At 38.5% G+C, this 16,662-nt stretch overlaps 1 protein-coding gene across 2 annotated transcripts; it reads right to left on the minus strand.

Annotated features, from left to right (window-relative positions):
- Positions 1-1,387: 1,387 nt before the first annotated feature.
- LOC146475759 (uncharacterized) lies at positions 1,388-16,014 on the minus strand. 2 transcript variants are annotated; one of them, XM_085115476.1, is made up of 8 exons: positions 15,828-16,014; positions 12,675-13,500; positions 11,788-11,956; positions 10,855-11,116; positions 7,971-8,198; positions 6,624-6,881; positions 5,533-5,733; positions 1,388-3,405 (listed from the first exon to the last, which is right to left on the minus strand). In XM_085115476.1, the coding sequence occupies exons 2-8, from the start codon at positions 13,480-13,482 to the stop codon at positions 3,040-3,042; spliced, it is 2,292 nt and encodes a 763-aa protein (XP_084971602.1). In that variant the 5' UTR covers positions 13,483-13,500; positions 15,828-16,014; the 3' UTR covers positions 1,388-3,039. The 2 variants fall into 2 exon arrangements, with proteins under 2 accessions (XP_084971602.1, XP_084971603.1); XM_085115477.1 differs by having other exon boundaries at positions 12,675-13,524.
- Between the last annotated feature and the right edge of the window lie 648 nt (positions 16,015-16,662).

Genomic DNA, 16,662 nt, shown 5'->3' on the forward strand with positions numbered 1-16,662 from the left:
GTTCAATTTGGACAGTGATAAGCTCCTGATTTGGATGGTCTCACTTAAGGATTCGCTTTACACCCCGGTACAAATATACAAAAGCTCAACTACAATCACATCGTTTAACTCGATGTTTGACCCTCTTAAAGAGGTCTATTAACTGGTCTGGATCGATTGTATATCGATTTTTGACATTATCTTGTGTGGCTTACAGGCAAATCCACACCCTCACCCCGATACCCATCGTGGTATAAAGGGAGAGGGGAGGGGTGATTGGAGCCCCACCCCTTGGGTTTTTGTTTTATCATCAAGGAGGTCGCGTGTTTGTGACGTCAATCCAAGGATACGCCATCTTGGAATTTTCGACTTTCTGAAAATCGCCCCAGTTGAAGCGAAAATTAAATTAATTAATAAATAGTGAGACCAAATAAGAATTTAACGTAAAGACTGGTTAAAACTAACTATAAAACTGACGTTGCGATGTCATCTTGACGCCATTGTTAAGGTAATTGAAGTATAACTCAGTACTATGCGAATAAGGGTTTGCCAGAATAGATCAGATGTAAAAATAGCAAGGAAAGCCAAGCCTTGACCTCCCAAGATAAAACCACAAAGCGCTAAAGCTACTTAAGATATTTAAAAACAAGTTATACGCCTTGGTATTAAGTTGTAAAGTCTTGAGTAATTTACTGTCAGGTTTACTCAAAGATAACTGGATGCTTGTAAATAAATTTTTAGACCACCGGTGTAATGATGGGTAAATAAGTTTTCTATTTAACAAATTTGATTCTGCGCCGAGACTGGCATAAGGCTGCACATTTTGATAAATGTGAGTCTACATCGCCCCTTAGTTTTGAGACCAAAGTTAAAAGCGGAGAGGCATTTAAATTTACCAAACTGATTGCAGGGCTGACACTACGGCAAAGAGCTTATTTATTTGGGCCAATATTTCAACTAGTACAACTAGTCTTCTTCAGGGCCAGAGCTACAATGAGATAAACAAACGGCTTAAAAGTTTAAATTTGAACGTAAACATAAAGGGTTAATGGTTAACTGGTGTACATGACGTACCGTATATAACAGTACATAAGATGCATATAGAGTGTGTTCTCATTCACGTGACTACCGGCCATATTGGTTTACTGAAACAAAAGAAAGTATTTGCATAAAAATAGAGTTCAATTCCCAGAGGTTTAGTTTGGGACACTAACATGGCCGCCATTTCTTTGTTTTGGGACACCAACATGGCCGCCGTGACGTCATGTGAAAACACTCTATAGGTTCAAAAATGACGGCTATTTTCTCTTTACTAGTAACAAAGGGAATGCATGAATGACAGTGAGGAGAATACGCATCTTGATAGTGGCCTTGTAAAAGGACTAAAGATATAGTTAACAAATGCAAACTGTATTTAGAACAGAAGTCTTTAATACTCATACATAGAATGTGGGCAATTTACAGGAACAGTATATTACCACCAAATCATGATTTATTAAATCTATGTAAGAAATATAAAAGTTTTATGCAATTTATACAAAACAATATATCGTAGAAAATCAAAATGATTGTTACACATTTTTACATGCATTCACCAATCCTTTATTGTACCCTGGCTTTATATGGAGCATGCTTAAGAGAGTATGCATGTTAACTTCTTGTTGATATTGAGGGCTGCAATTCTCTCATCTTCGGCCAAAGACCCAGAGGCAGATAGCTGGGGCAGAAGAAGGTCAAAACGGGTAAGTTTACAAGTTCAAAACTTACCTTAACTTCACTAGATCTCAACTTCCTCTTGACCTAACTACAGTAAAACCCCGCAAGTAAGAACCTGAATTTTAAGAACCTGTATAAAGCTAAAATTTCTAATTTAGACACCCTTTAAATAAGAAGCCTGAAATCTAAATCAGGTTCTTATTCTATAAAATTTATTTTTAAGACTTAGAATTTAAAAGTAAAATAAAATTACCTCTCAGGGATAGGAAAAGGCCAACATTTCTTAAAACATCTCTTTGTTTTGATGGAAATGAAGAAGACAAATTTAAAACCAAAACCAAAGTAATTACTCTGGCCAATCGCAACAGATGTAAACAATACAACGAACCGATCAGAATTCGAAGCAAATACATGTAACTGGCTCCAAGCGCGGGAAAACACGATTGGTTTTGGTTTGGATTCCCATTGGTTGAGAAAGTGGCGCGAGTTTTGTTAACCACTCACAGAGCGTAGTAATGCAAAACCAAACCAAACGCGAAATTTCTTTCGACATTCAATAGACAACCGCCATATACACATTAGACAGTACCACTAGATTCTTTCAGCCACTGCCTGTGTACTATTTTGTTAACAAGAAAATAAGAACCTGCTTAAGAACCTATATAGGCTACGTTTCTGTTAAGCACCATTTGTACGAGAACCTGTTGAGGCTAACTTGGAAAAATAGAGAGTCTTACTTGCGGGGTTCTACTGTATCTGCCGCTGGCTCTCCGAGGGAGCAATCCCCTGGACCCTCTCAAAGAATCCGTCAGTGGTAAACGCTTAATAGACCCTTCCCCAAATGGTGGCAACATTTGAGTTGAAATTGAACTGAATGAAAAACTGATTCCAGCACTGGAAAGTTTCAGCATATTAGGTGTTATATCAGCTTAGGAAATGTAAGATGAAATTTGACAAATTTACAGACATTTGTATGACTGGGGGTATACGTCATACCCCCAGTCATACAAACGACTGTAAATTTTTCATTTTTCAACTTACATTTTCTCAGCTGATATTAAATCTGATATGCTGAAACTTTGCAAGGTTACTAAAGTAAAAGTGCTCTTTCTACTGCTGGTATACGTTTTAAATTTTAACTTATCTGAATTTTCGGCCGCCATTTTGGAGAAGGGTCTATTAACGAGACTTTTGAATCTACTGTTCATTGTTTAGCGACGTCTGAGACGGGTCGTCTTGACGCTTCGACAAAGCCTGTCTCTTCAGCCGCGCTTAGCCGTTGCGTTCATGAAAATATATCGTACTACATCTATTACAAAGAACGAAATTGAATTAATCGTTTGATTATAGAAATTCTTTACAGTCTGATCTGCTTGGGTCCTTCTTACAAGCGATATAAGCTCGAATGTGTTCTTCCAGATAGGGCAGCGGATACTCCCCTTGGCGCATGATCTCGAAATGGAAATCCTTCAGCAAGAAATCTTGACCCAGCTCTCTCTTGGCCAAATCCCTGAGGCGGGTAATCTCCATTTCACCAATCATGTAGCTTGTTGCAAATCCAGGAAGGCTGAAAAATCTCACTATGTCTTTTTTGGCGAAGTCTGTGTTGTCTTCCCAGAGGTATTGCGTGTACATTCTTCGAGCCTGTTCGCGTTTTAGACCTCTGTAATTGAGATCAATGTCCACAATGGTGCGGATAGCGTACAAAAGCTGTTAAAAGTGAGGAATAAAAAGAGGAAATCCTTAGTATTGAACACACAGGTGCAATTGAAGGGTTCGTGCGTATGTTGATAGTATGTTGATATCCCTTTATATAAACTTGTAGCAGTCAACGCACATTTGCCTATAGCGCAGTTTCTCTATGGAACACTTAAGTCGAAGGTTTACAATCCTCCACCTCAGTCAAGGCCTTAAAATGTTCTCTGAAAACCAACATGCTGAATGAAAGAGACAATTTGTCAGATGATTAGCGATCAATTAGTAGATATGTAGATATTAGTATATTTTATTGGTTTTGTACTGATATTAGTATTTAGTGATTCATATTGTAAATAGTTTCTGTAAAGCCTTGCGAGGAGTGATTATTAAAGTTTGGTTTGATTTGATTTGATTTGTTGGTGGGTGAGTGGTTGTGGCATCCAAATGCACCTTGTAGTAAAACAAGCATTGATGGAGTATTGATGGTGAGACTCAAGAGAGACACACACACGATAAGGATGGGATAAACAAGGAAACATTGTATTTGTTGCGAAGTCAAACGTTTCACAGTTCATCCACGCCATGTTTTCCACAGTGTTCAATGGCGGTCAGTTTGCTGGTGGGGGCTCAGTTGGCACAGTAAACCTGGATTAGCTTAAATCGGCCTTCAGGGAATAGTTTCGTCTTAGGTCTCTTTTCGCGGGTAAAGGGAAGGGAAAGCTTTCTCCAAATTGCGAATAAACAACTACAAATTTAATACATGACCAGCAACAAAAATCTTGCTTTTTTCTGTCGTCCTAATCACTCATTACTATAATAAAATAACTTAATTTAAATAGCCAAATTATAAAATATACTAAAGCGCTTTACAGTACATAATTAGAATCAATATAACAAAGCGGATTCATGTGAAAATTATCGTAACAAAGTATATGCTAACTTAAAAAGGTATGTCTTTTACTCCGATATAAAAATAGAAACATTCGGACTGGATCGTATATCGAAAGGGGGTTTGTTCCAAAGTAATGGCCCAGAATGGGCAAAGGCCCGATCACCAAAGATCTCGTGATTAGTTTTCAGCACAAAAAGAAGTCCCTGGTCACGATAGCGTAGGCGATAGGCTCAGATGGAATGGGGGTAACAGCAGTTCTTTAATGTATTGTGGAGCTCGATCGTTAACAGCTTTATAGACTAAAAGCAGGAGTTTAAACTGAACACGATAAACAACTGGAAGCCAATGTAGGTGGAATAAGGCAGACAAGATGTGATCAAATTTAGGTATACCAAAAATTAATCGAGCAGCTGCGTTAAGAACTTTCTGAAGACGATCATTTTTTGATATTAAGGAATATCAAAGAGTAGAGTACTAATAATGTATTCAACAACAAAGGCAGCCTCAATTCCCAAACTTTAAGGAGTTTCAAAGATTAATTTCCCATTTTCTTAATGAAATATAAATAATTATAATAACAGTTACTTTTATGATGTTTACGTTTGGATCTACGCGACAAAATTATTACCAATTTAGGTTGGTTTGCATGGACTTCGACTCGAAATAAGGCTGGTCGCCTTACCCGATACCATTAATGGTACCTGCGTCAAAAATATCGATATTCTGAACACTCAGTATCGGCTAAAATACAATTTAGTATCGAGAAACTTCACGCGGGGCTAACCTAGGCCTTTAACGACGATTCTCCTTCCTTCCTAGATGAGCCAAAGAACCACAAAATTTTCGGAAACTTTCACGAGCCATAAAAATTCTAAGAAAAATGCTACGAACAAAATTTTGTGCACAATCAATTAGGACTCAGTCGTTCAAAGCCCGATTAAGCTAATCCTGGATTAACGCGAACTTTGACTTGAGTTTATTGCTAATCAATTAAGATTCTTCCTGAAGATTTTTGGCCCTCAGTTTTCATTTAGAGTTTTCTTTACCTTGAGCTTGAAATTAGCCTTTAAAACCATTTTCAAAGAGCGAGATGAAAACCTCGATTAACTTCTAATCGTGGATTAGCGTTTATCAGCTTTCGAAGAACCCGGCGCGGGACAATCAGGAGTTTTCATTTAACAAAAGAAAAAAATGGGGTTATTTGCACTTGAGCTTGTTGTTATTGGCAGGTGGAGAGAGATACCTACCTGATAGTATATCATGCCGTACTTCTGCAGCAATACCTCCTTGTCCAGTCTGTTTGTGTAGATTTGGGTCCTCTGAGGAAGCAGCTCGCCCTCAGTATAAGCAGCCCACCCTTCTGTCATGGCCCCGAAATAGTTGGCCTTGCTCAGCCAATGAATTGCATCGTTGCAATCATCTTGGAAAAACTCGTTAAAACTCTGAACCTGTGACGAGAGAAATCATGGCATCAGGGTAAATGGGAAACAGGGGATTGACTGCTCGAGCAGAGTTGCCAAATCTGAGATTTCATGCTATGGTGTTATTGCTTTGCCTTTGTCTAACTACCCACTACGGTAGCGCATTTCCTGTTTTGTTGTTGTTTTGTCTGTTTTTGCTTTGTTTTTTTTTTTTTAGTTTCTTGGGCCTCTTACTTTCGGTTACATTCACCGTGAGCTCTTTAAACCCGTTATTCCCTAATGGTGATCAGCATCAAATTTCTCCTTGTAAATATCAATGCTTGTTCAACTCCTGAGATCATGAGAATTAAGGATATGACCACCCAAGGTGAGTTTTCTTGATATTTTAGTAAGTTAAATCTCTCCCCGATACATTTATAAGAAAAGTATGAAGACAAGGTAGGAGAATTTGTTCTTTGATATAAGGGTTAAGGTTCAAGAATTCACGATTAGTAGTCACGTTTCTCAAGATGGAAAAAGTAAAGCCTTAGGAGTTGATCAGGGGTCAAGTAATAGATCAAACACGAGGAAGAGTGTTTCCTCCGATTTCCAAACACCGAGAAGCAGGTTGGAAAAACGAGGCGCAGCCGAGTTTTTTTAACCAACTTCGAGGTGTTTGGAAATAGAAGGAAACACTCTTTCGATTGTTTGATATAGCTTCTCAAACTATTGATAATTCTTGGAGAAATTCGAACGAAGAGTTCACAAAATTTTATGATAATTAAGATCACATTTTCAAACCTCCTCCACGGTAGTGATTTCCTTTGTTTTGGCTTGATGAATTATTAATGAGTTTGAGAAGTTATTCTCTCATTCTTGGCCTTTTACTTTATTAAATTTCCTATATATGATTAAGCAACATTTTTACAAACACTTACCTCCAGATGGTGTCCTGGCAACTGTTCATGCGCGGTGGTAGTAAATTCAGTCCATTTTGGCCCAAATTTCTCCATGAAAAAAGGCAACCTTTGGATAGCTTTAACCTTGCAGTCCTTAGAGCCTGTTTCGTAGCTGTGATAGCTCACATATGGCTGGTACCAGGGTTTGCAGTCTACTGGACAGGTTGGGATGGTCCTCTTGGGACCACTGTTGTGAAAGAGAGGATCCAGAATTGGTCTGATACTGTCGCTCATGGTCTGTAATGAATCAGTTGTAATATAAGGACAATATAGCACCACACATATTCCAATATAAATACCTCTTACTAACCTAGTTCGAGGTCCGTATAGTGTAAGTTACGGACCGAGTTTTTTCTCGTTGATTTATGGCCCAAGCGTGAAGTGCGCGGGCCATAAAATCAACGGGAAAAACGAAGATCCGTAACTTACAGCACGGACCGAGAAAACGAGGTTAGTAAGATATTTATTATATCTCTGAGGTTAATTTGGCGCGCGGGAAAGGAACAACTTTCAAATTTAGCGTGCCGTACAGTGAAATACGGCCCGCAAATTTGACCAATCACACCGCGTGTACTAACTGAGAGATATTATAAATTCCAATATAACGAAAGTTACACTATTGCACGAAAATCTCCTTCCATACATAGTTTAAAGGTCGCCGTAACGAGGAGAGCCAGAAAGAGTTGTTCCCTACCTTCACACCTGTTAACCTTATTTTCTCAGTTTTAATTCTGTTTTCCCTGCCCTTTTCCTGACAAGCTATACATTCTATTAAAAACTTGATAAAAATTTGATACTTTTAAATTTCATATCTCAAAATTAAACAGGTAAACATACCACGCCTAAATTTTCAGAGAATACTAGAGTGCATATCATTGTAACTCTGGCCCTAAAGAAAACCAGTGGTACTAGTTGAAATATTGGCCCAAGTAAATAAGCCCTTTGCCGTAGTATCAGCCCTGCAATCAGTTTGGTTTATTTACACGTAAAGTGATGTCTGGCACGTGCATTTCTACTAAAAAAAAGGGACTGGCAACGAAGCGTATTCAGAACACTTTATTTGTGCGTAGTGTGGTCCCTTGCATTTAAAAGTAATGTAAGCAATGATCTTCCTATTGAGTGTTTTCACATGACGTCACGGCGGCCATGTTGGTGTCCCAAACTAAACCTCTGAGAATTGAACTCTATTTTTATGCAAATACTTTCTTTTGTTTCAGTAAACCAATATGGCCGGTAGTCACGTGAATGAAAACACACTATACCGCAGATGATAAAGGATTACGCAATGTTATGCAAGTCACGCATGCGCACTTCTAGTCTACTTACTTTCACGGTGTTCGCAATCCAGACCTGCATAGCTTTCCATCGCTCGGGGCAATGCGCCTGCGCGCTTTTGTCGTCCATGCATTTAATAAAGGCATTATTATCGCTCTCGTTGACAGGAAACGGTTTGATGTTGAAAGACATGTTGGGATGTCGTAGAGCGTCTTTGAATTGATCGACGGCGTCAGTATCGAGTATCTGACCAGTATACTGCTTTGCAATTTCCACTGCCTTAAAAAAAGATAGGAAAATATATAATCATGTATTATGAAAATAATGTGATGGAATATGTCAAGCCTGGTGAATAAATGAGAATGATGAATTAATCAGCAAATGACACAGGGATACTCGGAAAAAAAAATCCGAGTGTTCCTATCACGAGTCGAACCTAAGACCTTCCGATTACAAGTTCATATGCAACACATTGACCTTCCAATCCTAGCAGGCGTATTATGCAGGATGTTTGTCTCATGAACCTAGTCAGGTGTAATGGCCTTATTAACTCTCACGAGTCTCCTTTAGCTCAGTGGTAGAGCATCCGAACTAGTAATCGGGATGGTCTTAGGTTCGACTCCTGATAGGAGCACTCGGACTTTTTTCCGAGTATGGCTGTGTCATTTTACTGATTAATACATCATTCTCAATAATGTATTACTTTGACATAGTTTGCTCACATTCGACTTGAATCAAACCAAGTGAAGTCAACTCACAGCAAACACTCTTACACAAAAGAGACTAGAACTAAACTTCAAAAACTCATTAATAATTCATAAGCCCATAAACCTATCAAATGGTCGATAATACATCACGTGCAGTGACTTTAAATCGATAAACCCCCTACTTATTAGTATGCGGTGTTTTATCAGCTGATAAAACATTCCTCATTAGTATGCGGTGTTTTTCTTGTATGCTAATTTCCAACGTTCACAAAAGCAAGTATTGTACAAGACGATAAATTTTTTTTTTTTTTGTAAAGAAAATCCTGAGACACTTCTACATCTGCTCTTTCACTGTCCAATTACAGTCGCTTTTTGGAATGATTTTCGGGTATGGTGGCTTCGAAACACCCAGATTGAATTCAACCTTACTCCCGCTAATGTTCTATACGGTGTGATAGACAATTCAAAGTTCTGTACGTTGCTCAATTTTGCCCTTCTAGTTGCCAAATTTACATATATCGTTGCAGTTTACACGAGGCATCCCTTTTCTTCCCTATCTTTGAAACAGAATTACACGAAAAAGCTCACATCGAATATGATATTGCCAAGGAAAAAGGTTATCTGAAACACTTTAAGATTAAATGGGAACCACTAATTCGCAACCAATTCATCGAAGACGTGGTTATTTGAGGGACCTCTTGAATCACTTCCCACTACTTTTTTTGTTGTTGTGCTATTTTTGTCGTTTTTCTTTCGATCGTTTCTTTTTGCTTACCTGTTCATACTGCAATATTGTAAATAATTAACAATAAAAACAAAAGCTAGAGGAGTGTGTGGACGGGTTGTTATCTACATACCCTTTTAGCAGTGCAATGTAAGTGGCTTTTGTATTGTAATGTAAATAATGTCAGTTATAATATTGTATAAAAAAAAGTTGGTAGTGAAGATACAGTGTTATTATTGTAAATAGTGTTTTTGTTAGTACCATAGTATAGTATAGTATGCTTAAGTACAGTCAGTACTGTAATTATCGCTATTACTGTAAATCAGTGTTAGCAGTGTTTAGTATTGTATTAGTAGCGTTACATTATGCTAATAAAAATGAAAAAAAAAAAACAAAAGCATAATCGTTATGAACTCTATTGACACACGCTTTTCCAGGAATGTTTTTGAAGCCGTTCAAAAAACTTGCAGCACGTGTTTTATCGGGTCTAAAACTTACTTATCTGTACTTAAAACGGATATGAAGTTGAGAGGCCCAACCTCAAAAGGGTAACAGAATCTTCAACACGGCAAGGTGGTTTAAAAATAGAAATTTCTTTTATCGATATTTTTGAGGACCCTACAATGTAAAACGTTTCTGTTTTGAAAGATGTATACTTAGCAAGGTGTGTTCGAACTTTTACCCAGTTTGATCCAGTTTCAATTGGAAACTAGGAAATCTAGTGTAACAATTCAAATGAAAGCTTTTGAACATTACTTTCCTGTGGTGCTGTACAAGGTGGTTCTACCTTTCGAGTCCATAAACGAAATCCTAAAGTGTGACCATTCAAATGAAAGCTACTGAGCAGTATAGTACTTTCCTGTGGTGCTGTACAACTTTCCTGTGGTGCTGTACAACGTGGTTCTAACTTTTAAGTCTGTGGATGAAATCCTAGCCTAAGTGTGATCATTCAAACGAAAGCTACTGAGCAATACTTTCCTGTGGTACTTTTGAGTCTGTGGATGAAACTCTTATAATAAGTGTGACCAAATGAAAGCCATTGAGTAGACCTTGTTTTGTTACGGTTCAGAAACATCAATAGCTATCGAGGCTGGGATACTTCTCTAGTTAAGCGTTGTTCGCTTTCTAAGGTGTACCACACTTGAAGACCTTGAAAACTACCCTGACTTATAAACGGGAGTGTGGTGAAAATGCCTACTCACCAATAATCAGCATCTTAGTGCAATTTGGGAGTATAAGATATCGGGACTCCTGTGTTACGATGACTCCACACAACTCCTTTGTCACAGTTCTAAACGTTCGGAACTGAGACAAAAATTACAAGTATTTGTATGGGGCCATCGGAGGATAACAGATATCTAACCCCCAAATAGCAATAATATGATGATTTTTGGCAAGTAGGCATTTTTCATCATGCTCTTTCAAAATATGTCAACAAATTCCGTAATTTCAGAACTTAAGTTTTTGTGCATCGTCACTTTAGGACTCTTACTATTTGTGTTACCTGTCTATAAAGCTCATCTCGTCTGCTCACCGCCCTCTTTCTCAAGTCATCCGGCGTAATTTCCAAGGTGGTATAATACCTCATTAGATTCTGGTATGTCGTGGGGCCGCGTAGTATTTCTCCTGTGGGAAGTCTCTGTTTTGCTGGCAGGCTTGCATCGGGTTGATCGTGATCATGAATCACTGCACCGAGAGGAAGACTGCCCAGGCCATTGGCAAGTGTTTCGTCTGGACAGTTCTTGAAGTGCACGTCTTCAAGGTACCTTTAAGAGGTAAGGAAATATAATATAAGTACTATTTTAAGAGGTAATTATAATTGGTGGGAATGAATTTGGGGCTCTGCACTTTTTGCCGTGGGGCCAACTCTGAATGGAGCCCTGGCTAAATGGAGCCCTGCCTAAATGGAGCCCTTGCCAAATGGAACCCTTGCTAAATAGAGCCCTGGCTAAACGGAACTCTTGCTGAATGAAGCCCTGACTGAATGGAACCCTGGCTAAATTGAGCCCCGAGTTTTCTATCTTGCAACCCTGGAGCCTTGCTTTTTTGGCCTGTAGTTCTAAAGCCCTTTGGGACACTAAATTATTTTACCAGTCAACCGTAATCGTAGGATTTTAAGGTGTGTCGTCAACTTAGCCAAGTCAGATTTGTTTCGTAGGCGAGCAAGATGGCGACCAAGCTACAGCAACAACATTCGTTGATATTTGATCACCGCGGCTATTGACAGGCAGTTTTTGAATACAAAGTTTGTTACCTATTTTAATATCGCCGAAGTAAGGGATTTCTAAAGAGGAAAAGGGCAAGTAAACGCTCATGGTAACCCTAGTAAAATCAAAGCTTGAGAGACGTACTTCAATATCCTGATTACAGGTCTTGCAATATTCTCTAGAAGTGATCTTATGGTAACCCTAGTAAAATCAAAGCTTGAGAGACGTACTTCAATATCCTGATTACAGGTCTTGCAATATTCTCTAGAAGTGATCTTTTGAAGAAGGTAGTCACGTTGACAAGTTGAATCTCCGCCCAGGTTTTGTTGTCCGATGCTGTTAAATGTTCAAAGAATCCTGAATGCAAGAGAACTTTTGTAAACGGTTCCTCGTAAATTCCTGAAAGGACAAAAACCAAAGTAATTACTCTGGCTAATGACAACAAACGTAAGTATGCATTGAACCAATCATAATTCGAAGCAAATACTTGTAACCGGCGCCAAGCGCGGGAAAATGCGTGCTAGCATGGTTTTAGTTTTTAATTCTCATTGGCTGAAAAATTGGCTGGAGTTTTCTCAACCAATCACAGAGCAGAGTAAAGTAAAACGGGCAATTACTTTTGACACTCAGTTGAAAGCCAATCTATAAATTAGGACTGATAGCGCAAGACAGTCCATCTAAGATACATATTTGCTATTCAATACCCAGCCCCGATGTTCACATATTACTGCCGGCCTCAGTAACTATCTAATACTTGGCATACAAAAGCACAATGGCAAGATGGACCTGAGTAGTAGTAGTAGTAGTAGTAGTAGTAGTAGTAGTAGTAGTAGTAGTAGTAGTAGTAGTAGTAGTAGTAGTAGTAGTAGTAGTAGTAGTAGTGGTGGTGGTGGTGGTGGTGGTGATAGTAGAAGTAATGGTGGTGGTGGTGGTAGTAGTAGTAGTGGTGGTGGTAGTGGTGGTGGTGGTGGTAGTAGTAGTGGTGGTGGTGGTGATAGTGGTAGTGGTTCTAGCAGTAGCAGTTATAGCAACAGGAGGAGGAGGAGTGGTAGTGGTAGTATCATCATCACCTTTGCCAATTAATGGCAAATTATAACAACTGTACGCAAGTACTCACCAGATTCGTTTTTTAACACCATATGTCTGTACGTGACGTATTTGATATGATGTAAGCCAGCTTCGCAGCCGTCTTTTGGTCGAACATACCCAGTAAGCACTCCAAGTTTCCAATTCTCGATGTACCTATCAAACGTTCGATTGTACTCCTCGAAGAAATCCCTCAATCTCTCTAACTCTGTCATGTTACGTGGTTTGAAATACGAGAACACACTGTTGAGCCTTCGGAAAACGGAACAGACGGGATGCATACAAAACATATCAGGGCCTAACAACCAATCACCGTTGTAATAGTCTTGTCCAAAAGGCGCCCAACCAAAGTTATTTCGTAAAATAGCTCTAGCTACGTGGACAGCCTTCCGTTCTCTAAGCTTTAACAACGATACATTAAATTTCAACGCGTTTAATTCTTGGAGTAGCTCGTTAGCAATGTCGGTTCTGTTCTTGGTGGCGTTCGGGCTGGGATCGAAAGGCCGAAAGGTTCTTCGGATGTCTTCGGGCGTCACTCGTGCCATGTCGTGAATGGCTTCGGGATGCAGCTTATGGAAATAAACATGTTCGATCTTTTTCAGGACCGCTGTCAGGTTTGACCGGTTTGCTTCAGCTGTTGCCAGACACGCATGCGTATAGGGCTTCGGAGGCTGGATTCTCACCGCAAAAAAGAAGATTAACATCAAAATGGCACACAGGACTATAGGGGCTCCAACAAGGAGCAGTATGACGAGCCAGTGTCGGGACTTCTCTGGTTCCTTTTTCGCGTTATTGTTGGGATAGAAAGCCACCGAGGAGGAGCTCAAACCATTCTCCATGTTGTAATGGTAAAATGGCTGCAAGAAAGATCAATCTTTGAGCTAAAAAGGCAAACAAATGTTAACAACTGTTTACAGAATCAAGCATATACCAAAAAATTGTGTATAATATTCGTCTTTAGTATATACCACCACACAAGTGAATAGTACTTTTCACGCGCGTTGATTGGCTAGTTCGGAGGTGATTAGCCACGTACTATTCACCTCCGAGAAGCTGAAGAGAAACAAGATGGCTTCCCGTTTCGCCACGGTTACTTAAGAGGAAATTATTTCGATAAACGAGGCGGTAAAAATTCATAAATGGCAACAAAGTTTGGTTTGACCACTATTCACCTCCACTTCGGTGAACAATTGTTAAATGTTGCGGTTCCTTTGACATGTTTCGAGGGAGTCACTTTGAAGCACAAATATTGAATTGTTTACTACTGAATATAATACCGATGAAGTCATAAATCTAAGAAGTTAACGTTCTGTTAAGATTGTTTATAGAGTCAGGCATAGCACAATAATTTGTTTAAAATAGTCATGTATTGTGGTTCTTTTAGGATGTTTTGTTCAAAAGGTCACAATGAAATTCATTAATCAAGATCACCCGTACTCAGTAAAAAAAAAAAGAAACAATCAAATGTTAGCTATTTGCGGGTAGGTATATAACCAGCTTGTTACTGAAGGTTTAATAAAGTGTTGTTGTATACAGCACAACAAACAGCACCACAGGGAAGTACTGCTCAAGAACTTTCATTTGAATTGTCACAATAAAGGATTTCATCCACAGACTCAAAAATTAGAACCACCTTGTACAGCATAATAAACAGAACCTGCGCAGTAGCTTTTATTTGAACTGATAGTCACACTTTAGGAATTCATTCACAGACTTAAAAATTAGAACCACAGGAAATTACTGCGCAGTAGCTTTTATTCATGTTCACATTAGATTTCTTTCGAAAACTCGGCAATACTTAGAACTACCATTTACAGCATATTAACAACAGTACAGTAAGAAATATTGCCCAAAGGCTTTCGTTGTTAGTTTTTCAACCGCAACGGTGATAGGTTGTATGTAGTAGAGTAAACAAGACTCACATTTAATTTAAACTTGATTTATAAAGGTCACTTAAATTATTTAGAAGATTATTGATTTCTTCAACTGCCGTGATGTCATTTTTATGTCATTCTGCGGGGTTGAAATTATCGTAAAATGTTTGTATATAGTTTCATACAAAACTTCAGCAAGTTGTTAGCTAAAGAATATAACCACTGCTGAAAAAATTGGCATAGCATTTGTCAACATAGACAAAACAAGTATTAGAACGAGTGCAGTCAAAATGTGTGACGGGCAGGCCCTGAGCCTTGGTAAAAACAGGTGTGAAGTCTTAGCTATCATTTGCATCAATAGAATGACAAAAAATCAAAAGATCTTCGATTTTCAACATCGTAAAGCGCTAACTCAGTGGTTCGTAAACATGTAAATTAGTTTACTAACGACAACATTTTTTGTTCACGTAGCGATCGCGTCCATTAGTTAGAGTTGAAAAAGTTGTATATTACCTAAAAGCAAATTCGTTTTTTCAGATATCGCGTCTGAGATTTTTGCGTTTTTCCGTGGTTAACTGAAAATGGAAAAATCGACATACAAGTAACAAACTATAAGAGAATTTAACTTCATGCAAATGCGTCGGGTGTATGCAGAGTCAGAGAAAGGGATTGAACAGAAATAGTAACCTTTGAAGTATTGATATTTTTAACATGAACAGTAACTGGGAAAATAAAATGAACTGGCTACCGCAGAGTGTCAAGTTTTATACTGACCAAAACGAAATCGCAGTTTAAAATGCTGAACGGAGAGTCGCATTTAATGAAAGTTTTGTCAAACGTTTTTGCCTGGCTGATCGCTGATTAAATCGGAAATCTGAGGACTCGAAATTTAGAACCGCTTTTCAGCAGTGTAGGAAACAGCGCCACACGAAAGTACTTCTTTGAACTGGCGTCCATTTAAATGCATATGGCCACAAAAACGATTCATTCAAGGACTTAAAAGTTAAATCCACATTGTGCGGCGTAAAAACCAAAATAACATGAACTTGGGCTCAACAGGTTCATTTGAATGCACACACATAATAATTTCGTTAAAAGACTCAAAAGTTATAACTAAATCGATCGAATGCGACCTATAAATGCATTATCGACTGGAAGTATTGTCAGCGAGAAACTGCTACATTTGGCCTTTAACAAACTACGACTATATGAAATCAAGAAGCGGATAACGAATTGCATGAATGTTGCGTATGTTAATATACATGAATGTTCTACCTATTTACAACAAATGATATACTGATTAAACTTACCTGTCTTAATTACACTCGAAACGACAAACTGTTAAGCTTTGCTTTTGTTTGGGCGGTTTTCGCGAAGAAGCTTCAACTCAACAACGACATATTAGCTATCACACATCATGGAGTTTGGACCTTAATCCAGTAGCAGTGACTATTGATAGTAGTCGCGTTGCATTCCACTCATAATGTAATATCAGCCCAGCTGGTCATGCTTCACGGCAATATATTGAATAAGACAAAGCTTGGTCACGATGTTTAAAATTCCGTTTAAATTAAACGCCTCCGGGTGGCTGAGGCATCAAAATTAAAAATCGCAAGCTGTTGGACAAAGCTAACACTGTAAATATGACGAGATCCACTTGGCTCTTGAACAACCACATTGTTTATTTTAAGCTTTAGTCTTGCCAAAATCATCGCAACCATAAGCCCCTATAATTTCAACTATATTAATAGACGGATTTGGAAATCAGCATCTATTTAGCAATTTTTTGTCACGAATGGCAATATAGATTAAGGCACGCAGATCACGAAAACTATAAACTTTGGATGCTCTTAGGAAAATACTATTGACTCATTTATCACTTTCACCACCCTAGAAATGTCAGCAAACATACATGGAGTAATTATTGGATAATATCTTCGGATATGATCTTCTGCCCTGCTTAGCTCCTCGCTAGAATTAAGGCTATGAGCTCATATCATGCAAAATAGATAGATATGTTTATATTCATTTGCCTTTTGTAAGATACTCGCTTGACACTGCGGAGAGGCCCCAGGAATCTTTTGTAGTACTTTTTTTTATTCTTGACGACAACTCTACTCAATGCTACATCCGACTCTACAAGTG

Source organism: Pavona decussata, unplaced genomic scaffold (genome assembly GCF_977016875.1).
Source record: "Pavona decussata unplaced genomic scaffold, jaPavDecu1.1 SCAFFOLD_83, whole genome shotgun sequence".
Taxonomy (NCBI): Eukaryota; Metazoa; Cnidaria; class Anthozoa; order Scleractinia; family Agariciidae; genus Pavona; species Pavona decussata.